The following is a 24,987-nucleotide window of genomic DNA, read 5'->3' on the forward strand; positions in this document are numbered from 1 at the left end:
TGAGACAAAACGTGTGTCGGTTTTAGTTGGAAGGTTCCCTAAGCTGCGTAGGTGTTTCTCTTAATCATTCACACGGGGAGTGATTTATTTATTTAATAACTGGAATCGGTTGGCTGGGCCCCCTTTTCTATGGCCCTTTTCCTGGTCTGGTCCGATGGGAAAGCGGGAATATCTGGGCTTTCACTTCCTACCTTCAAGGAGCGAGAGAAAAAGGAAATCATGGGTCACCGCTCGCGTGTATCGCGGGGACCGCAGATCTGTATTCAGCGGAGCAGAAAGCAATTCTCTAGCTCGCTCCTTAATCCAGCGCGAAGGGCGGGGAGGAGGGGGATGCTGCTGAGCAGCTGTGTTTACACTGGACGCCGCGTTCTCCTTCGTTCCCTTTTCTCCCCCAGCCCCAACTTCCCGGCCTCCCTCTGGCCCAGGCTGCTGGAGGCAGAAGGCGAAGCTGGGTTTTGATGTTGGGGGGGGGGGGGAGGGAACAGGGAGGGGGGGGTTGTCTGGCCCCTATTCGCTGGCACCCCGCTCCCCCAGGCGCGTCTCATTGGCATTCCGAGCTGTCGTTATCACTCCGCTCGCTGGGGCTTCCCTCCGGATTAGCGCGTTCACACTTGTGTCTGCGCTGCCGCTGCAGCCTGCAAGAGGGGCGAACGGGGGTCCCCCCCCTTGCACCACGTTGTTTTGCCCGCCCCCCGTCCCGCCCGTCGTGTCACCACTGAAAAAGGCCGGGAGGCGCCCACAACTTCGGGCGGAGAAGCGGGGCCGAGTCGCAGCAGCAGCAACTCGCTGCCTCCCAGCTCCAGCCGGTTGAGGACCGCGTGCGTGGGCAGAGATTTGCGCCGGGGATTAGCCCGGCCGGGCGACCCGCGCCTCGCCCTCCAACCAGAGCAGAGACTTGGGCGAGAGAGAGAGAGACTGAGCGACGCAGCACCCCCGACATCCGCAAACCCCAGCTGGGAGCAGTTAGAAACTAGCAATACCCCCCCACCCCCCGAAAACAGCAGCACCAGCCCTCCCCCTCTGCGCTGCCGGGGCCAGCTGGGGGGGAGGGGGTGTGGCACTCAGGCGCTGTGATTGCAGCAGCTGGTCCCGGCGCACGAGCTCGCCGCTCTCGGAAGCACTGGGCGGGCGCCTGGACGAGGCGGCAATGGCAATGGGAGCCGGCTGCTGAGGGGCGGCTAGGGGAAAAGGCGCCGCCGGCCGCGGCTGCGGCTGCTGCTGCTGCCGGCCCCAAGCCGGGAGCGCCTGGCGCCCAGCAGCCGCCGCCCTGCACAGGAGGCACCCGTGGCCGGGCGGGGCCGGGCGGTGGCAGAGGCGGGCCGCGGGTGCCCCCTGGGTGCAGTTGCCGCTGGAGGAGCCGGAGGACGGTCTCGTTGGCGCCCGGGGGATGGGTCCCCGCCGCGGCTGAAGACCCCCGCCCCGCCGCCCTCTCAGCTCCGGCCGGCGAGTGAGCCGGGAGCCGCCTGCCGGGAGCAGCCATGGCCGCGGCCATCGCCAGCGGCTTGATCCGCCAGAAGCGGCAGGCGAGGGAGCAGCACTGGGACCGGCCCTCGGCCAGCAGGAGGCGGAGCAGCCCCAGCAAGAAGCGGGGACTCTGCAACGGCAACCTGGTGGATATTTTCTCCAAGGTCCGCATCTTCGGGCTCAAGAAGAGAAGGTTGCGGCGCCAAGGTGTGTCTGTGTGTCTGCCCCCCCCCCTTCCCTGTCTGTCTGTCTTGTCCCCCCCTTCCCTCCCCCCAGGAGCGGGGAGTGGGGGCGACCTGTAGCGAGCCACTTCCAGGGCAGCAGCTGGGCAAGTTCCACGCGGCAGCTGGCTCGTCCTAAGGCAATCTGCCAGCTAGAGCCTACCCCGGTCCTGATCCCCTGGTCTCTCGCTAGCTACGTGAGATGCTGCCCGGTGCGTTGTGTAGAAAATACACAGAGACATGTACAACACATTAGCTAGAGGAGGTGGAAAAGCCAACGGACCATACAAGCGGTGGCAGCACAATGTGATCTGCCCAGCTGTTGGCACGGGAAGTTTCTTACTCCGATAATACTCCTCCTCAGTAATAGAATGCACTATGGCATGTGTGACACTTTCCCCTGGGTGTGAGATATAGTAAATAGAGTCTAGCGGGATTCTTCAGAAAGGCTTCAGGTGTGGTTTCCTCTTTCCTTCCTTGCACTAGTTGGAATTCGCCAAGTCTTTTGTATTTCGCTCCCATTCACAAAGCGCCTTCTCGGCGGCATGGACATGACTTGTGCAGACTGCTGATGAATGATAATGAATGCAGATGAATGTTAATGCCCGGTACTATTCAGGATGTAAATTATATAGAAAGGTTTCCTCAAACGCTAGTCTAGTGAGAAGAATAAAGCGACTCCTACAATTGATAAGGTCCCCTATTAAAAAAAACAAAAGCTCCTTATTTAGTTTTTTGCAAGGCAAAAAAAAAGGTGAAAACATTCTTTTAATTGAGGCGATGATAGAGTTAAATGCATTAGGTGAGGCTGGCTACATAAAAAGGGCTCTAATAGCTGCAGCCTATTAATCTTTTTTAAAAGGACAACTAGAACTGCGATGTGTACAGCTTCTGTGTTCGTGTCTGACAAAGCAACCTCAGCGAAGTATCTTGATTCATTTCCTTATGCTCTTTGCTTCATTTTACACACAATATAGGCACTCTATTCTAGACTCCCATTCTTAACAGTTATGTAGGAGAAAATCATTTTATTTTCAATATTATGAAAGTAAAAAGCGTATCATGCTTAGCATGTTAACATGCCTGATGGTCCTTAATCAAACAGCGTGTACACTTAAATTATGTACAACTATATTTTAACTGCTTATTAACTTAGGGCCCCTAAAATAAAGGATAGGGCCCCTAATATAAAGGATAAAGATCTGTGGGCTATTATACTTTCTTCCTGTAGATTACAGCATACTCAAGAGATAGGTCTCCAAAATTACCCTAGTAGCATGATTGCATTTTATCAATGCTTTGTATTAAAAGCATATAAACAAAAAGATAAAACTATATACAAAGACAAAAATATTTATAATTTTTCTGAATATTATTGTCCAATTAAAGAGTAATTCCAGAATTTACAACTGACGATTATTTTATCTCATACTTATGCCCAGAAGACAAATCACTTTAAAACACAGGGATATTTTATAAGGATGAACATTTTTAAATGTCTTCAAAAGTAAGGAGAATATCAATCAGTGCTATAGTAAAAACAAATTCTGTCTGAATAGATTAGAGAATGCTCCTTCCATGGTATGTTGTAATTTAGGCTATATAGTGTGTGGGAAAAGTATACTTCTATTTTAATTTGGTCTAGATAGTTAGAATTGTTGGTAAACTATTTTTATACTTGGTGAATAAGTAAGATATACAAAAATTGACTTGACCTGGTCCATTTTCCCCTCTTTTTCTGTATATCATATTTGAAATAGATACTATCAAATGATGCACATTTCATTTTTATGGATTTATTATTCTCAGAAGAATTATTTCTTATTATTCAGTTGTCTCAAATACAGTGAAAAGAAGCAATAGCAGTGAAAATACAACAACCCCCGATTTCTTGTATTATTGTAGAATACGAACCAAATGTTGCCATTATTTGCAGTTGAAATGAGGTACAACTTGTCTGTCATCTTATTTCTTAAAACTGATTTCTGAAATATCTTTAAAAGTTAGCATTGAGGTTGCATAAAATTACTATACACTTTTTGAGCATTCAGTGTGTTCTATTAATAACAAAATCTATGCAGGTTTAATTTTTAGACTGAGTAATTTCTTAAATATAGATCTATAATTGACTGTTACCAGGACAGATTCTGTTTTTATAATAATTGATTATGGAATTTATATTTATCTTCTATAGTTGGGTGATGGAAACATGTTTACTAGGGCTTCCTTTAACACATTCACTTGCTGAAAGATCATTTTTGGCCAGCTCTGGAGTTTCTGCTCAGGCAAAACTCTTACTGAATTCAGTAAGACTTCAGGGTGGTGATAGCCACTTCAGAGCGTTAGATGCCAAGCATTTCCACACTTAGGCGATGCCTCAAGCAAAGTTCTATATCAGTAGTGTGGATTTTTCATAGTGTATTTAGTATTGCTCCTAAAACTGATCATAATGTAACTAAACTGGAGCATAACCTAAGCTCTAACTCATGTTAGCACCATTGGTTTCAATGGATTCGTTAGTGAAGGTTGCAGGATCAGGTCCTTTGTTTATGTCAATATTAAGAATTTTTAAAGGCATATTTATTCATTCACGTATGTTAACAGCACAAATTCATTATTCATCCATACAACTTTATACTGAAAAAAAAAAAAAAAAGTTTTATGTGTATTCGTTTGTTGGTGATATATAAGGTGCCTGGAGTACCTGTGGAATCAAAGTTACATACAAGAAGTAGATAAAGCAGGGAGAGAAAAAAGGTGGAAAGTGGAGGATAAATTTCATCACGTAAATATCTAGTGGCATAGAAAAAAAGTTAGAATTATATGTAATTGTGAAACAAATTCTGTTGATAAATGATCCTGGTATGAGTCAGAAAATCAACAGTTCCATTGGTATTTGTTTGATTCGTCGGAATATATGGCCATCGATCTTCAGATTGTTCACTGAAACTTATTGTTGTGACCATGAAATAAGAGTCTTTACTAAGCAAAATGTGATGAATTTCCAAACAGCTGTTGTCAGATGTGTACAATGAGAATTTTACAAATAAATCTTTTTTCTAAATGATGATTTACAAAGTGTCATGAGAACAAAGAGTGAAAAATGAGCCTGTAGAGATGTGGCAAAGCGGATTCCTTGGATTGCTCATGCATTATAATATAAGAGCAGAAGTATGCAACAATTGTTCGTTATTTATGATAGTGAAATCTAGAGTACATCACTCATTCCAAACAAAATGTAACTGTTACTCTTGCAAAGGGCTTGCATATGGAAAACAAAAGTCCATCCATCTTTGAAATTAACAGACAGCACACAGTAATAAAAACCAGCTGAGAGGGATGCTGCTTTTTTCCTAAAATGCATGTTGATACTGCTTCATAGTTGGCTGGTACTGATCTGCGAACAAATTATGTGATTCTGAAGACATAATATATTAAAGGCTAGATCTCCTTTACTGTATTGGTGCTTCTCTATAGTTGTGTTTAATTTTCTGTCCATAGTTATCCCTTTATGGACGGACTATACATAGATAATGATGTTACTAATATATATAAGCACTTCTGAAAGACAGAATGTAAAAACACGGGGGTGGGAAAGGTGAACAGTCTTATTTACTGATATAAAGGCTGTAATGACAGATGTAATTGTGGTTTTGTTTCACAATTTTTTCCCAATAATTTTGATTAATGTGTCTTAAACTCTATAGCTTATATTGATTTCTGTGAGAGAATTGCCTCATAAGCTATTGAGTGGACAAACCACAATAATATATCAGACAGCTTTGATTCATAATGTAGTTTTAATATTATAATATCTTCTATTGCCAGCTGATGAAGAAATCACTGGCATTAATTTCCTGGTATGCTTGAAGCCAAAATCTGTGCCCTGACATTGGTGCCAAACATTTTTCATTTTGGATATTATTGATAAAAGGGTGAATTTAGAGAACGAGGTAGTTTATTCTTCAGGTTCAGTTAATACAATACAGCAATTACATAGAGAACTGAGACAACAGTTTTGGAGGCTTCATGTGACATGAAACCTGACTATAACCAGAGACTATGCAATGAAAAGCAGAAATAAATTCCTGTGCCTTAGCTCATGCAATTACATTACACATGAAGTGTATGATTTCAAACCATCCACTTGTCCCTGTTGCATTCTTAGCTTCTAGTTAACCAATATTTTAACCTACAAATGTATATCCTTTACTGCTCCCCAAAGTTGTTGAGGTCTAATTAACCATACTTCAGATTATTCCACAGTGTAGTACCCCATTTCAAATTTATTTAAAAAAATGTTTTATGTATATACTATGTGTATGTATATTAATACCAACTTTATATTTGTAAATATGGCTTACTCAATTTTGGAATGATTTGACTTCTAATTTTTTATGCTAATACCAGTGAGATAGTGAGACCGAGACAATGTTCAGAAAATATATTGATTTTGGTTATTAAGACATGACTATTAGACTTCTGGGTGTATTTTTTTTTTGTGAGCGTACTGTGGCAGCATATCACTCAAAGAAGTGCCTTTTGGGATAAATAATATGTACATCAGATGGGTTTATGAAGTAGATGTGGGAGTGACTTCCCAACCTAAGAAGTAAAATAATTAGCAGGAAATGCAATACCAGAAGTTTCCTTTTTGCTTTTGTAGAGCTGAAAGCAAGACCCATTCATGTGTACCCATGTAAATTAATTTGTCATTTCTTGCAAATCAGAAAATTCCATTTGTACCTAGAATCCCTAAGAAACTAAGATCAGTTTGGATGCTGTTGCTGTTCCTAAATTTGTACAAACCATAAACTGTGGATTGGCTCTTCTAATTGAGGGTCTCACCTTAGGAATTCATTCTTCTTGATCGTCCATCAAGATCCACAGTTAGCAATCTTTTATATAAAATGTAAGGCCCATTTTTTCCAACTGTTTGACTGATTTTGTTTTTAACTATGTTTAAATTTCTTTAAATGCAATCAAGCCTAGTTGCCAAGGTGACAGGCACTGTAAGCCTGTTTTTGTAGTAAAATATGTACAAAATCAATTTCATTTTTTTCTTTTCAAATGCTGCTATTGAAGAACTAAAAAAATCATGATAAACACAAAACGTACATGTATGCTGCTGCTAATGTAAAATATTGTAGGCATGTTAATTTTCATTTTTAAAATTTTTTATTTTGCTATAGTTTAGTTTTAGATTGGGTATCAAGGCCTTTCCCAGGAAAAACACTTCCCACAGAGTGGGAAGCTCTTCTTTAAATAAAAATGTGTTATTGAAAAAGGGTTTTGGTATGTATCAAAAGTATATTAAAGCTGATTATGTTGAATGTGAATTAATGCAAACAACTTGGTTGAGTGTATGGAGGGATTATAATGTCTCTTGCATTGAACTGTTTCTGGTGGATCTAACAATGGTGCGGAGTCAAGGATGTGATTTTGAAAGCAGAAGGAAATGAAAAAAGTTAATTCCTTCTTTAAAACTGTAATGTAATTTTAGATGCTAAAGGATTTACAACAATGTTTCACATCAATATGGACCTTAAATCCTGAATTACGATAGCAGTGTTCAGCATGATCGTTTAACATACAAGTGATTAAGCGTCTTATGATTACAAAACATCTCATTATTAATATAATTCAGGAACAAAAAGACAAATATAAATATTGTCAATTCTTTAAATACTATGTTAAAATGCTTCTCTCCTATTTCTACTTTCAGCATTGTGTGTTTGATAAATATTATGTTTAAAAATAGTCCAATGAGGTCTAAAATTGCTTTTCTCAAAGGTTAATTCAGGTTTTAAAAATCCATATTTGGCTGGCCTCTTTCTCCCTTTGTCTGCCGATTGCCAGCGTGTGGTGATGTTTCTTGTCTTTTCCTTCTCTCTGATGTTTCCTGATACACATGTATTTATACCAGCAATACTGAACATCCAGTTGGAGTAAACGAGGTTTCATAAATACCTTATTCTGAAATAGTGCCCTCTTCCTTACACTCTTATTCTCTTCACTTCCTTCCTCCCTGCAACTGCTGATTTAACTTTACATTTGTAACAAATACAACATTGTGGGTGACTGACTCTCTGAGTTCTGCCAAAGTTCAGAGAATCTGATTCCAGTCGAGTATCAGTTCAAGCTTCCCTTTAGTTAAAAAGACCCTGCCATATGACCATTATGCTCTGTCATGACTTGGATGACATTTCAAGTCTGTGCAATGTCCACATGCATGGGAAACAAAATCCTTCATAAATCTACTTCTCTTGTTGTGAACTTATGCCTTCACTGGCCTAAATATTGAAATAAGAAATTAATGATTTTAAGGACTCTAAATTTCAAGAATTAAAAAAAAAAAAAGCCAGTTCTAGTAATTATTAAAGTCTATTCTGGAATTTTAAGAAATCTGGCTAATAGAAATGGTAAGGGAAATTTTACTATACACTGTTATTGACTCATTATGGAGGAGTGGTAGCTATGCCATAGCTAGTTTTGGGTTCTTTTTGCATTGAAATAAAGGATTCACACTTTATTTTTCATGCAAAACAGAGGTTATCTTCCCAAACTCACAGCACATAACTTGGGAGTAGAGATTGAAGTAAACCTGCTAATCCGATTGATTTATAATGAATTAAAAATGGCCCTCAAAGTTTACATTTTTGAGTCGTAATTTTTCAGGACTTCTATCTTAAAAACCATGGACTGTAGAAAGTTTGGAATTTGTACATAACTTGTTCTCTCTCTCTCTCACCACATACAATTTTAAAATTAATTAATCCAAAAGAAAAAAAGCCTGGCATTTTTTAAAATTTAACTTTTGTGCAATGGGTAGTTGACAACATGTTTGACATTGACTACTTTGCTGGTACACGATAGCATTTCTGAACAAACTAGAAGAGCTATTGCACTTTTTGTCTTAATTTTTAAGTATAGACTACACCTATGTCAGCATAGCTGTGTCAGTCAGGGGTATGAAAAATCCCTGACCGACATAGCTATGCCAAGAAGACCTCCGGTGTGGATGCGGTGATGTTGATGGAAGAGCACTTCTCTTGATGTAGCTAATGTTGTTCAGGGAGATGGTGTTCCTACACCAATGGAAAAATTCCTTCTGTCAGTGCAGGCTGTGTCTACAGTAGGGAGCTATGCCGGAATGGGCACTGTAGTGTATACCCGTGGTTTTTAACCTGTGGTCTGCGGATGTCTGGTGATCTGTAGACTAAGATTTCCAGAGGGGTCTGCACCTTCATTTGAAAGTATTTTTGGGGTCTGCAAATGAAAAAAGGTTTGAAAACCACTGGTGTAGATGTACCCCTAGATTCCCCAGTAATGCCCACCACAGTTGACAGGATGTACAGGTATTAAACCAACATAAATATAGAAATAACACTTCAACAATGGTTGAATGCTTATTAAGACATGCTACCTCTGAAAAATGGATTCTATATCTCATATATGTAAATGGAGGTATTTGTTTGATCCTCCATTACACATGCCCAGATGGAGGGGAGCAAAAGCCAGCAGAAATAGTTAGTTTAGCGGGCATGTGGAAGTATGTAATGGAGGTGCTGCTTTCCTTCTTTCTCCTATCACAAGCTCTTCTGAAGCCTCTCTGCAGGCTTAACAGAAGGTTGGAATTCTGGTGGCTGGTTTGGGTTGGGGGTAGGGGTGCCTATCAAGAGTGGGTGAGGTGGAATTGAAGAAGCATTTGCTTTTCCCAGGTTGTGCTCTTGCTAGCCAAGTGGATTTCTAAATACAAATCTCTACATTGTTCCATGCTGTGATAGACAAAACAGATGGAAAAAGGGTCTGGATCCCTGTACTATAAATCCAAAATCTAAGGATCAGCAACCTGATTTTTCTGCAAGCCTTAGGGTTCTGCAAAGTTTCCAAGCCACACTCCCTCCAGAATGTGTGAATTTAAATTTCCTACCTAGCTGGTGAATGAGAGGAAAACCTAATGAGTGAAAACTTAGATTTTCTAGTGGAATTTTCCCCCTCCCACAGATTTTTCCATTAAAGTAGATATCCTCTCCTGGGCTTACCTAGTGTGAATTAGCATCAGGTGCTCTTGGTCACCTGATGTTTAGCAATAAGTAACTTGGCCAAAGCCACTCAGCAAATCAATAGCAGAGAACAATAGTTCCTATAAATTGTGACTTCCAATCCACTGATCTAATTGCTAGACCATGCTCTTCTTCAGGGCTTGAACATAATTCTGACATTTGCTTGGATTATAATGCAAATTTTCATATTCATCCATTTTTACAGAAAATCAAGACACACCAAATAACATGCAATTCAGCATATAGTTAAGCATTTAAAACAAGAGCTAACAGAAATAAGGTTGAAATAAGTAGATGCAGAAAGCACAATATAAGACATTTAAATGTATGTGATATGTGAAAAAGAAAATCACAAAAACCCACCCGACAAGGCTTTCTGCATATAGGATCATGTTTTGCTTACAGTTTTGTACAATGGTGACCATGCAGCCACATAATCCTGATATTTATTGTTTCAGCTTTGTAAATGGGTTTTCCATAATCGCTCCTAACACAATTGGAACAAATCAGCTAGTGTGTGGAGGAACACTTCCACCTCCTTTCTAGAAAAGATGTATTTTAACAATTTCCTTAGTCTCTGTGCCTGATTTTAATCTCTCACTTGGATGTTATGATGGGGTGTACAAACCCCACATTGGGCCTGTATGGGGTAAAAGACATTACGGGGCCCAGGTAGTCTCACCCTTCCAGACCTGCAGAGCATGCTCCAACTGGAGAGGAAGCTTAAAAGGGAGCCACTCAGCTCATTCGGGGCAGGCTGGGGAGGAAGAAAGACCTGTGCTGAGGGCCCCTGGACAAGGGTGTTGATGAAGTCTCCCTTTGGGGAATGGGGACTGTGTGCTGAGCCCAGTTGAGGCTGAAGGTTTTCTTTTCGGACTTGGAACCATGGGGGGAGGAGGGGGAGAGAGAGATGTGGGAAATGACCCAAGGAAGGTAACTCTGAGGGCATGCTAGGTTTGGAGGTGCCCTGGTTTGGAGCCCAGAAGCGCGTGGGGGGGCAGACTCCCTTACTAACTGCTTCTGCTGCAGATGAGGCATTTAAGCAACATTCCAGTTTCACTTCCCCTCTGATAAGAAGAGTTGAAGGACAGTGCAAACCTGTGGTGAAGCTAAACCCATCCTCAGGTGAAGAATTGGACTGAAAGGCCTTCTTGCTGAGAGATGGTACAGGGTGTGCTACCCACTTGCCTTCCAGGGGCTCTGTTACAGGTATCTATCAGGATTAAGTCCTTTGAAGTCGTTGTAAGTACGCTGGAGTATGTAAAATCAGAATTGGGCCCTTTATTTGCAACAAGATTAGTTAAATGGTAGAACATGACATTTCTTTAAAATGTAAAATGTTTTCCTTTGTGAAATAATAGTGTAATTCAGTATTTTGAAACACATCAAGTTTCTGTATATACAACATAACTACACACCAAAAGCCTAAGTTAAAAGAAAATTAATTAGGTTGTGAAGTCTGCCACTGCTATAGTTGTTTTATCAGTTGCCAGGTGTTGCCTGTGCAATGTATATAGCTGTGAATGTGGCAGAGTCTGCTGTTGCTTTGGCTACCTCTTTAAAATATTCATGTTTAGTTATTACTTAGACAGGGTGCTGTAATTTCCCTGAGGAATGCAAGCAGAAGAAGGAAAGTGGTGATTTTTAACAGTGTATAACTCAGCTAAACCTGAATGGAATTTAATGTGGCTAAGGAAAAGGACTTCTCAAGCCAGAGGGCTTTTTCCCTCTCCTGCATTCGAAAGGCTGCTGTAAAGAGTAGCCTTGTAAGAGCTTCTCAAGAAAATGTCACCAGATTTTTTTACAGTGGAAATTGTTAGGCAACCTAAATACAGGGGTTGCTACAAGCTTTCGCTGTAATACAGCCATGCATTAGAGATGTTTGGAGTCCAATCTTGCTCTTCCACTTCGTATAAATAGTTATTAACTGAAGCGGGGACTGGAACCCAGGTGTCCCTCCCCACCCCCTCAGGCTACAGGGTCATTCTTGCTCTCTAGCCCAATGAATATTTATGTATTTATGAAAAGTAAAACAGTTTCAGTAGGAGAGACTAAGAGAGACCCACCCCAAAATGCCACATAGCACAGTGGTTGGTGCACTGTTCTGGGAGGTGGAATATGCATGTTCAAATCCCTTTTCCCTTGGGGTCTTGAATCCACATCTTACACGTCCCATGTGAGTGCTCTAACCATGGGTTTGCAGGGTATAATGGGGGTGCCATCATCTGCCACTCTTGTGGGTTTCTGAATGATACCCAGGTCCCCAGGCTCCCCTTCCCTCCCAAATTTAGCTGCCCCCAAATTGTTTTTAGTCAAAACTATTCAGTGACTGTGTCAAATCTGTGAATAATTTCAGTCAACCCCAAACTGCATTTTTCAGCAAATACACTATTTTGACCACCTCTAATTGTAAACACACCAATTGAGATATTTATCTCATTTTCACTGACTAATGTCTGAGTGTTTAATATATGAACATCTATATGAATTCTTCTGCCTATCTAGCGGATTATATCTTTGTTCTAGAAGTTCAAAAGAGCAAAACATATACAATTGTAAATACATGCCAATTACTAGGAAATAAAATTAATTTTGCACAGTACATTGTATTGCTCTATTGTCTTTTTTCACTTTTCCTCTTTTAATTCATCAGAACTAACAATAAATATACTTCCACCACAACTTCAACAACCACCATCTATCCATCAGATTCTCTCTAGAACACTCCTACAAGCATCAACTTCCTAGACACCATGATCAGTTTGAACAATGAAGCCCCGCAGACAGCTGTCATAAGAAACCCACAGATCACCACGCTTATCTTCACAGATCTCATAACCACACCAAACACACCAAGAAATCTGTTTCAACAACCACTCAGATGTCACAGAATGTGGTTCGAGGAGAAAGTCTGGGATACAAACATTAGCACACTTAAAACCATCTTCACCAAACCAGGACACTCAACCAGAGAAGTAGATCACATCATGTTATGGGCAACCCAAATACCTCTAGAGAACCTGCTTCAATATGGGGGAGAAAACCCCTGACTGCACACCCCTAGTTGTCACTTACCACCCTGCACTGAAACCCATATGGAATATCATTAAACAAGTACAACCCATACTCAGTGGGACCACATCCTGAAATAAATTTTTCCTGAATCTCTTTTTGGTCTTCAAACAACCCCCTGCCAAGCTCATTATCAGAAGTAAGCTCCCTACAGACCAGAACCTACCAACTGAAAGTGGCACCAGACCCTGACATAAGATGCAAAACCTACATACCTCTGTTGCTACCATGATCAATGCCGTCCCCTGCCCCACCTTTCAAGATCCAGGGTCCTATACATGCCTATCACAACGTGTGGTGCGTTAAATGCCACAATAGCAACTGTATGGGTGAAACGAGACAATCATTATGCTTCCAAATGAAGTCACCCAGAAAAATGATTTAAAAAAACACCGTATCACCCATGGGCTAACGCTTTTCACAAAAGATCACTCCATATCTGACCTCTCAGTCCTCATCCTCAAAGGAAACCTGCATAACATATTCAAAAAATGAACCTGGGAGCTTAAGTCCATAACTTTGGTAGATACTGAAAATGAGGGACTCAGTAAAGATACCGGATTTATGGCTCATTACAACAATCTGTAACCCACCAATCCTCCTTTGTCCTACAATTGCAGAGGTGTTAATTGCCCACTACATTTAAATTGGTTTCTTGCAACAAGCACTAACACCTTATGCTTAACAATCTGTTCCACCTTGAATTTAACTGTGACACTACTCAGCAAGATGTTTTATTGCAGTGTATATATATGAATAATCATAGCATAAAGGGTGCTGAACCTAGTGACCCAATCTAAGAGTGGGAGAATCGCAGGATTCCATCCCAGGACAAGTGAAGGTATGAGCCCCAACATCCATGGGGGCTGCCCTCCGAGACCAAGAAGGGTCAACTGTGCAGCTAGCCCTAAACAATGACGCAGGTTTTTACCAAAAAAAAAAAAAAAATGGTTTTTATCTGTTTTCTGTTTCTTTTGGATTGTATATCTAAGCATATACTGTGCTGCTGATTTTTGCATCTTGAGTAATTTATACGGTGGTCATGCTGATGTGATTTCCAGTGAAATGTATGCAGTTGTGCACAGGCATTTAGGTGTGCTTTGTTTATATACTCAGTAGGTCACAGACGACCTGCAACCGATGAAGCGAGAACAAGGATAGTTAGAGCACTGGTGGTGGTAGTCTTATGCTGAGTCCAATTAATTGTGACATAGGATTTTAAAAATATTATATGTCAAGACTGTATGGGAGATGAAGTGTATTTGTTTTTTTGGTTGTTTTTTTTTTTTTTTTTTTTTTTAAATGTTCCATCATAATATCTGCAAAGTCTTGCACAATGGGTTTGATACGTTGACAGCTTGGTGAATCCTGGATGCCTCCATTTGGTATCGTCTTGAGTTTTTCTCCCTGTGAAGAATTTTCATGTTACATTTTCAGATAAAATTGCTCAGATGTGGACTGCGATGTCTACTGGCATGGAAACAAAGAACTGTGGCTTTAGGAGAGAAATTCTAAATTTTTGCTGCTTGAGTTTTATCCTGTTTGACTTACTGAGTTCTTAGACGTGTTCGAGTGGCTTCATGCTATTTTTGAATTGGATTTATATGGTTGCCCTTCCTTCCTTCTCAATATATATGAGGCTGACAGGAAGGCTAATGAGAAGACATAATTATCATGTATTCAGTATGTATTAATCAGTCAGCTCTAAGTCTCCATCCAATCTGCCCCAGCCAGAGCAGTAAAACACATAATCTATGTCTCTATGCGGTTTGGGCTTGGATGACTACTTGGCTGCAACTTAAATCAGATAAGACAGATAATGTTGAGGGAGGAAACCAGAAGGATTGGCAGTACTTATATTGGCACCCCTCCATTGAGTGGATGAGATCAATTTATAATACACAGATGCAATTTAGTTGTGGCATTGGATTCTAAGGATCTTTCTGGATCTCCAGGTAACAGTTGTTGTGGCCAAAAATGCAATATTTCATTGGCATCTGGGCATCTGGTAAGAAGAGTGTAGACCAGGCCACAATCATCTATGCCCATGCCACCTCAAGATTACTTTGCTGGAAGGCATGCTATATAGAGCTATATCTTGAAACCACTCAACAACTGCAATTAGTGCAGGGTAGCGTGATCTCCTTATTTAAAGATATATTCTTGTCAGAAGCATGTGACTGTACTGAGGGATTTGCCGTGGTTGCCAATACATTTCTGGTTGGAAATCAGGGTATTGGTGTTATTGACCTATAACGCCATAATGGTTTGGGACCTAGTTACCTGAGAAACATAGAAGAAAGAGTAGTATATAATGATTCTAAAATTATATTTACTTAAAAAGATGAAAAACATAAATGGCTTTACTATTTTTTTTACTAATTTTTAAAATACTAGTGACCTTGCTAGATGCTACAATTTCATACATTAAAAGAACTGAACAAAATGCAAATAAATTGTAAATGTCAAGAACAAAACAGTTAATCAAATGCTAAACACAATTGATGGACCTTATGACTACCCTGAAAGTCCCTAGACTTGGACTTCGTTGGGCTGTCAAAAAGAGTGAATTTCAAGGCGAAGTGAAGCTCTCCATGGAGAGAGCACCTCTGGTGATTGTGTAATTAAAAAAAATGCGGGGGCTTTTCAATGTCTTTTATAATCTGTTAATTGTTTTGACTAATCATTCTGCACTGTTTCTAGGTGGTCTATTAACACAATCAGTGTAGCATGTAGTCTATACATTCAAAGAAAAGGAATGTTATAGTTTTAGCACAAAGCAAAATAAAAGTTGCTAGTCATGTCACAGAGGAAGAACTTTCACAGTGTAAGTCCTGATTGGTTTGAGATATATACAGGTTCATCAACATAGACTACTGGGAGGGAAAAGTTGTCGGGAGGAGGGGGAGAATGAGAAGTTCAACTAGTGTGCAATGATAAGGCAGAAAAAGAGAGAAAAGATACCTAATAAGGGCAGAGCAACAAAGGCCTCAAATGTAGGGGAATGAGCCATGTCAAAGAGAAGAAGTGCAGATGACGCTGTGCTTTCTGTCTGCTTCTGAGCTGTACTCCGTCAATATTCTCCCCATGTCAATGGGTGTAAAGAGTGGTTGGTGGAATGAGGAATTAACTGACCCACCGGTGAAACCCCACCTCAGTACAGTGGAAGCACAGAGGCAGCAGCTTCTAGTCTTGATGAGTGGCTTATACGCTCTATCAGAGCTACTCCCGCACAAGTGTCCTGCACCTGCGTAATCTTGCATGGGAGATGATTCTTCATTCTACTCCATCAGACACCGCATAGATCCCATTTACTTGGGTTTTTTATGTGGGTCCAAGTTTTGGCTTTAAATGAGTAAATTAGATCAGGGTTGTTTAAGATTTGTATGGTACCCAGCTGCTTCACAGCAAAGCCTATGCATGCACTGTACATGACAGCATTTGCTCAAGCAACAGACAGGAAAATTGAGCTAAAATTAAAGTAAATGTATCTATCATGGTTATTTCTGATTACTGAGGTATTTGTAAGCACTAGTACAGTGTGTCACCTCCTTGTCCTTCCTGATTCATTCAACAACTAACATTTGAAGATATCTGACTAAGATTTCAGCACCGTGAAAGAATTTTGTTATTACAAATGCTAGATTGAATGAATCAGCAAGGGGGAGGCTTCTTCTATGGGATGTGGTCTGGTTACACGTAAGAATGAGGTGGCAATCCTTTTCTCCCGCACTTCTCACGTTACCATATTCCTTATGTGCATGGTGCCTAAATGCTATAGTGATGTGTGCCTTGGAAATTTATAGTGAAATGAACAGAGAGACTTCGTGAAATCAGTAACAATGGGACAGAAAATGCAAAAAAGAGAAAAAAACCCACTTTGGTAATTTAATGCATCTTTTGATTGAATATAAAACTATACAAGTTTGCCAAGTATGGCTTTATCTAAAAATGTTTCCTCCAAGATCCTACAATGTGTTAGTTCTTTTTCTTTTTTGTATTGTTAAAACATGTTGAGGAGAATCTGGTGATCATGAATGTGAGAAACTAACAGAATCCAGTATAGTGTAGGCAAGCAGTTTACCACGTATTTGTCCATTTCATGTAATCCTAAACCATCCTATGCACTTTCAGACAGTCATTTTCTGAGAAAAGATTGATATTTAGCAATTTTTTAATATTGTATACTAAAATGGATAATGTCAATTAGGGACTAAATTGAGACCACCAACTTCATACTTTTTTTCAGAACACAATAATATGTCTTCAAATGTGAAAGGCTAATGACTTCTTGCCCCTATACACAAACTTCTTTTTAACATAGACCTCTTAATATACCACATTTTTCTTAAGCATACCTCTGTACTGCCCAGTGCAGGAAACAGTTTACTTTCTTCATATACAGTGGAGCTCTGCATGGTCTTGTTTACTTCACAAAAGCAGCTCAGCCAGCAATTTAGTTATAACACAATTGAAACTTGTAGCGTGACTGTAATTTTAATCAGATTTCCTTAACTGAGACACATGTTCAGACATATAGCATAATGAGGCACATACATTCATAGAATCATAGAATATTAGAGTTGGAATGGACCTCAGGAGGTCATCTAGTCCAACCCCCTGCTCAAAGCAGGACTAACCTCAGCTAAATCATCCCAGCCAGGGCTTTGTCAAGCCGCAGCTTAAAAACCTCTAAAGATGGAGATTCTACCACTTCCCTAGGTAACCCATTCCAGTACTTCACCACTCTCCTATTGAAAAATATTTTCCTAATATCCAACCGAGACCTCCCCAGCTGCAACTTGAGACCATTCCTCCTTGTTCTGTCATTTACTGCCATTGAGAACAGCCTAGCTCCATCCTCCCTGGAACCCCCTTTCAGGTAGTTAAAGGCTGCTATCAAATCCCCCCTCGTTCTTCTCTTCTGCAGACTAAACAAGCCTAGTTCCCTCAGTATCTCCTCATAAGTCTTGTGCTGCAGCCCTCTAATCATTTTTGTTGCCCTCCATTGGACTCTCTCCAACTTCTCCACATCGTTTTTGTAGTGGGGGGCCCAAAACTGGACACAATATTCCAAATGCGGCCTCACCAATGCCGAATAGAGGGGAATGATCACTTCCCGCGATCTGTTGGCAATGCTCCTACTAATGCAGCCCAATATGCTATTAGCCTTCTTGGCAACTAGGGCACACTGCTGACTCATATCCAGCTTCTTATCCACTGTAACCCCCAGGTCCTTTTCTGCAGAACTGCTGGCTAGCTCGTTAGTCCCCAGTCTGTAGCTGTGCGTGGGATTCTTCCATCCTAAGTTCATGACTCTGCACTTGTCCTTGTTGAACCGCATCAGATTTCTTTTGACCCAATCCTTCAATTTGTCTAGGTCACTCTGATCCCATCCCTACCTTCCAGGGTATCTACCACTTCCCCTAACTTAGTGTTATCTGCAAACTTGCTGAGGGTGCAATCTACCCCATCCTCCAGATCATTAATGAAGATGTTGAACAAAACTGGCCCCAGGACCAACCCCTGGGGCACTCTGCTTGTGACCGGCTGCCAGCTAGACATCGAGCCATTGATGGCTACCCATTAAGCCCGATGATCTAGCCAGCTCTCTATCCATTTTTATAGTCCATTCATCCAACCCATATTTCTTTAACTTGCTGATAAGAATACTGTGGGAGACTGTATCAAAAGGTTTGCTAAAGTCAAGGTATATCACGTCCACTGCTTTCTCCACATCCACAGAGCCAATCACCTCTTCATAGAAGGCAGTCAGGTTGGTCAGGCATGACTTGCCTTTGGTGAATCCATGCTGGCTATTCCTGATCACCTTTCTCTCTTCCAAGTGCCTTAAAATAGATTAAAATAGATTAGCAAATTCCTTAAAATAGATTACTTGAGGTGAGGCTGTAGTTCCCTGGATCCTCTTTCTTTCTCTTTCTTGAAGATGGGCACTATGTTTGCCTTTTTCCAATCATCAGGGATCTCCCCCAATTGCCATGAGCTTTCAAAGATAATAGCCAATGTCTCTGAAATCACATCAGCCAACTCCCTCAGCACCCTTGGATGCATTGCATCTAGCCTCATGGATGGGTCTTCATAGTATCATTTTTGAAGACTACTTTCATTAACAGGAAGAGGTACTATTTTGCAAAAGATCTTCCCTCTGGGAGAGGAGGTCAGACCTTTATTCACACAATGTAGTTTCAGGGAAATCTAGCACCTGTGATCCTGGTAGAGTGTGGATAGTCTTGTCATTACTCCCAGAAAAGAGAAACTGTAGTAAGACCAGGAGTCAGCTGTTTACATCTTCCCCTGTAGATTGAGCTGGGGAGAAGGAGTAGGTTTATGGTGAGTGAGAGTCCCCTTGTGATTCAGTACCTAACATCAAGATGATTCTCAGTTGAACCTAATTTACAGTAGTCATACTTCACTGTAAGCATATTGAAATTTCATTATAAATAAAGTAAAGGCCTATTGAAAAGGCACTAAAACAACTTTGTACTTTCACTTTATCCCCACTTTGTGTAAGTTTATTTTGAGTTTATATATTGTTTGTTTTTCTTGATGTGTGTGTTATGGCTTCCCATAGTACAGCTTCAGGACAGAAACATAATTTGAACTAATTTCAATTTCACATAGAGACAGTAAAATATTGCAGATTGAGTTTGGGATTAGAAGGCAGGAACCCCTGATTACTAACAGTGTGGCTCTGTGCAAATCGGTTAACTTTGTTTGTTTGTTTCCCCAGTTGTAAAAACAATGAGCATGTGCCAGTACGGACCTGTACTTCTCACCATGAGCCCCTCTCTTTTGCATATAGGCAGTTATTTCTTTCAGGATTGAGAGAGACTGTCATTGTGGCATGTGAAGCTCCAGAAGGTGACCTTGTTCTTCTGAGTGCATCACTGGCACTAACAGCAGAGGCTATGAAATCAACAAGTTTTAGGACAGTAGAAGTGGCACTGCCAGGAGTGTAAGTTTGAATTGACTGTGATGAAGCAGATTTTCCACTTCACACTTTAAAAACAACATATTTCTGCACATTAAATATTGATGAAGGCTGTCTCTTATGGCCCTAGCTACACCAGTAGTCTTCATAACTATAATTCAATGGTTCCCAACCTTTTCTCTGCCTTGGCACACCTTGATACCTCTAATTATTTTGAGGCACACCACCATATAGGCTCCAAATGAACTCATGGATGTTCATGAACCAATCCAGAACTCTTCAAGTAGTTTTTCAAAAAAATTCCGTGGCACACCTGCTCAGTCCTGATGGCACACCAGTGTGCCGCAGCACACCAGTTAGATAACACTGCTATAATTCACTACTGGTGTAGCTTCACCATTGGAAACTTCAGCATAGTCAAGGCTCAGGAATTTTTACTACCATGTCCTCTACGCCTGTAGCTGAACGCTGCCTGCTTTACCGCTTCCATTGTTGGTATTACCGGTGGAATTGTACCAATGGTGAGTTACAGTTACGAAGTTTGTAGTGTATCCTAAGATTTTTGAATTTCCCATATATTATCAGCAGAGTTTAGTGGAATCCTATGTGTGATAAGATGTGGGACCACTGGCAAGCCCCCCTAACCATTTGTAATGGGTGCCCTTCATCATTCACAACATTATTTCATTCTTAGGCTGTGACAGACCCCATTCCCCGTCCCGCCTCTCCATACCCCTCCAAATACATATTGTTGATGGAATGGAGAGGTTGTCTCTGTTTCCATTTTAAGGTATATTCTATCCTTAACACTACAATATATTCGGTATATGTCAAAATTTTTAAGGGAAAATTGATTTTAGAGATTTGGGGGAAGGGGAAGTATCAGTAGTAATTTTTGTATTTTTCTATTTATAAAACCAGGTTCCCTTCAGTACCATATATCCAACTGTACAGACTGATAGGAAAATGTATAACTAATATATTTTAAAAAAATTAGAAATGAGCTAAAACAATTTTTTCTTATGTTACAAATTTAAGGTCATCTTGCAATCTGCTGAATATAAAACAAAAACATTTGCATAATGAAATGTGAAGTATAATTCTCTCTCTCTCTCCCTCCCTCCAAAGAGTTAGAACACTTGTTTCTAGACCTAAAAAATCACAGGATATTGGACTTTAAATCTGTCATTGGTCCAGAACTGAACATTGTCTATCCTGCATGTTAGACTAATGCAAATTTTTTGGAAACGTTTACATACTTGACTGGTATTTAATAAAATAAATAAAAAGACACTTGTTTGAAAGCTGCCAGGGCTATGTCTAAACCTCTGTGCAGAGAATAAGAAGTGTGCAGAGTGTAATTAATGCTTTATTACATGGGTCCCACCATATATATTATCATACCAGTTTATATCATATATTGATAATTGATAAACATAATCCATGAATAATGATGCTCAATCACCATACTGAAAATAGCACTTTGAAGAGCAATTTTTTACCTTACTCTATTGCTGAACAAGAACCTGTTTGGTCTGAATGCTTTTTAAGTAGTATTGATTAAGTGGACTAGTAGAGTTTGAAAAGAAGAGGTGACTCTTTTCAAAATTAACATTGGCTTTGAGTCAAGGGGGCTGAGGATATGCTAATTTAGTAAATTGCTCAAGCATGCTGCAGACAAATGCTGGAACTGATTGAAAGCTTTGTTGTTTTCTATTAATGACCTAATTATATATCTCTTCTCATGAGGCACAAGGCTTGATAGAAATATCACTTAAATTGTTCCCCTGTGGAAGTTTCATTGGATGTTCTAAGGAACAGAGCCATAGGCTCAGCAACCAAACAAATTTTAGCATGACAGCATCCAGTCTTTGTCTGTTTTGCTGCCAAGGCTACTTTTTCAGATATCTTCCCCCTTCCCTCCCCATACACTAAGCTTTTGATGCTGAGGTACAGGAATTTATTATGTTTGACATCAATAATTCTGATGAACTGGAAATTCTAGTAATCACCCTATATGGAGGCATAGATTAATAATTTCAGGGATGTTTCAAAATGCAAGAAGGAAATGTTACACAAAGAGAACTTGTACTTTTTCACCCTAATCTGGGGTTTGCGTAGGGACCTGTATTGTGAGTGAATATCATGAAAGCCTGTACTAGGGTAACTATTTTTCATACACTTGTGATGGAATATAACTGTGTGTGGAGATGAGCATATTTCCCCCCCACCCCCTGTTGATACTGTAGCACCAAACTGGTACTATTCTAATGAGTGAAATAATCCTTAGAAAGAAAACTGTTAGGCAGTGGCAATTTGTTGTAAATTGTTCAACTATATTTTGTCTTGTTCTTTATGGTTCTAATATCCAAAGTTAAAGGTGTACTTGAACTATGTTAATAATAGAGGCAACATTTGAAACCTGGAAAACGAGTACTGTTCTCAGTTAGATATTTTTTTGGAAGTCAGTAGATTGAGCAGAATACAAGGATGATCATGTGCTTATGGCAACCCATGTTGCTGAGGAAGCAAGTTGCTGTGTTCTGTGCCAGTTTTCTCAGGGCTGATGATATGAAGTACAGCTAAACGACATTGCTACAGTCCAGACACCAGGTGACACAGGTATGTATTGGTGAGGTAGGCTATCATCTGTGAGATTGGGATGCTGTCTCTTGGCCAATTGGAGATGGTAGAACACAAATAACTTGCTGATGTGGAAGCTCGGTGTCAGCAAGGAATCCAGAAAAATATTTTATTCTTTGGGCTGCTTGGCAATGTGCATCAACCACTCAGGACTGCACCGTGGCTTCAAGCTCTTAGAAGTGATCCCTCTGCCTACAGGCATAAGCTCTGCCTTGTTGGGTTTTACTGTAGCAAGCTTTTCCATTTCCAGGTGCAAATTTTGACCAGAAACTGGCCTAGCTGGGAGCCTGTGGTGGTAGTGTAGATTGTGAAGGACAGAATTTAGTGCCAACAATAAACTGATAGCACAGGAGCCTGTCACAGTTCAGGGAACTGCATCTGTAGTTCCCCTCTGTGATTCACCAACAGCATCCACGCTAGGCTCCTGGCTCCTCAGCCATCACCTCTTTTGAGGAGAGAGCCACTTCCCTTTCCCTCTTGATTTGAGGTTTTTCCAGGCTGCACAGTTCCCTGCCTATACTGTGATATTCCCAGCAATCCAGACTGCCTAAACAGCCAGTGTCTGTGTTTCTGTTTCTCTCGAGAGGTTACAAACAGAGTGATTACCACACAGCTCTTTCTAAGCAAGCACACTTATTCTTAAGGTGAAAGCGTTGCAGAGAAAACATATTAAAATAATAAAAGAACCTACATGGATGCTAATAAGTTTACCAGAGATCATGTCCTCCACTCTCCCAACTCCAACAAGGGCTCTGTAAAGAGACAGTCCTTCAAACCCTACCATGGGGTTTTTTCTGTGGTTACCAGTTCATAACAGCCTGAGCTGAGAACTAGCACCCCCAGGAATGGGTCACTTTCCTTTAGGCAGGTTGGGCCTTTGATCTTGAGACTCCAGAACAGGTGATCAGCAGACAGTGGTCCCTTCTCAGTGTGTAGTTTCCAAAGGCTGGTTCTTTGCATAAGTGAAGGTGGGGAATTTGCATTTGCTTCCTCCCAGGCAAACCGCTTGGCACTGTTTATCCCAAAAGCCCAATCCTGACTGTACATCGTTCAGTATAATCCTTTGACTACACATAATGTTTCCCAGGGTTCACATCACATCTCACCCCTACAAGGGTCACATACAATCTCTGCCCATAATAGTATATAACCTTTTCATTTAATGCAATGGACTCCAATGATCTTTCAAGTGAATTAAAAAAGGTTTCTCAAGGATATTGCAGGAAATTGCCATATCTATCGCAGTGCCCATGACCTCTCACAGTTTCTCTTAATGGCCGCCGATAGATATGAAATAGGATCAGAGAGAATTAGCCTTGTGGAACTCCACAGGTTAAGGATCCAATGACAGAGATGCAGTTTTCTATCACTAGCCTTCAAGGTATCTTCCAGGGGTCTTCCTGGAAAGTCACACTATTTTCATGCATTCTTGGATCTCTGCCATCTCTCAGGGATGAACATACTGAATGGGGTGGAGAGATTCTGGATTCTTGAGAATGTCTACTCATTATCTGTTGATAGCAAAAAGATCTGTCAGGGCCACCAGTGCTTTGTCTTGTCCTTCTCCTAGCCTGAAAGTGGATAGTAAGGGATGTTGGCTAGGGATACAGGAGTTTGCAGACTGCTTATGGCTAGCTTCTCAATGAAGCTTGGGAAAACACTCAAGCTGCCTTGTGATATTTAACAGTTTTTTTACAACATTACAGTTCTGATTCATCACTGGGTTACTCCAGTTTCATGTTAGTGTAGCTACGTTAACTTCAATAAAATTACACTAGCATAAAACTGGAGCAATGTCATGAATAAGTCATAAATTTAAAAATAAGGTCTTGGATCTATTTATGATATAAAATAACAAATGGGTAGCAGTAAAATATATAAAGATGATTCATTTCTCAATGGAATTATATCCTTTTAATTGCACACACCATTTTACATACTGTATATAAATCCATTACTTGCCCTGTATTATCCATTATATCATCTTAGGCTAGGTGATTATTTGGTTTTTAATTGCTCATAGATGGTTTATAATTAAATATTTATAAGGTAGAGTTGCTCTTACCTCTACGTACTATAGGTTTGTGTGAAGGTTTTTGAATATTACAAGGTGTCATTTGGCTACACAGATAGAAGGCTGTTCTTTGTTGTAAAAGCAATGCCTGGATTTTGCTGTCATCCATTTACCTTATTAACAATAGCAAGCTTTCTCTCCTTCTCTTCACTTCCCCCCTGATTAAATACTCAAAGCTTTTGAGTTGTAAATGAATACAATTTTTGCACAATTAACAGCCAGATTCAAAAGTAGATTACGTGTCACTGAAGTTGTGCTGTGCACATTGAATACCAGGTACTTGCCCAATGACAGCCAGCCCTGACTTTAAGTTCTTCCAGTGGTTACATCTTGACTGCCAAAAGGTGGGGTTTTTTTCCAGTAGGATAACCAAAGTGCAAGGTTATTTGCTGTAAAATCCTAGTGAAAACTAGGTACCTGTAGTTTTTACTGTGAGGTGGTTGGCTAGATTAAAACTATACCCCTGGCCCTGGTTGACCTCACCTAGTTTATCTG

The 24,987-nt window shown here is 40.6% G+C and overlaps 1 protein-coding gene across 3 annotated transcripts in view; it reads left to right on the forward strand.

Moving 5' to 3' along the window:
- Nucleotides 1-24,987, forward strand: part of FGF14 (fibroblast growth factor 14) — a 548,357-nt gene that overhangs the window by 361,277 nt on the left and 162,093 nt on the right. Inside the window, exon 1 of one of the 3 annotated variants that reach the window (XM_067536831.1) lies at nt 731-1,671. The exons of the other annotated variants lie outside the window; for them this stretch is intronic. Coding sequence (XP_067392932.1) covers nt 1,479-1,671 — 193 coding nt within the window. The 5' untranslated portion in view covers nt 731-1,478. Of the gene's footprint in view, nt 1-730; nt 1,672-24,987 lie in introns of those variants that run through there. 3 annotated transcript variants of the gene reach the window in all.

Source organism: Emydura macquarii, unplaced genomic scaffold, assembly GCF_026122565.2.
Source record: "Emydura macquarii macquarii isolate MOO-44397 ecotype Brisbane River unplaced genomic scaffold, CSIRO-AGI_Emac_v2 contig_3671, whole genome shotgun sequence".
Taxonomy (NCBI): Eukaryota; Metazoa; Chordata; order Testudines; family Chelidae; genus Emydura; species Emydura macquarii.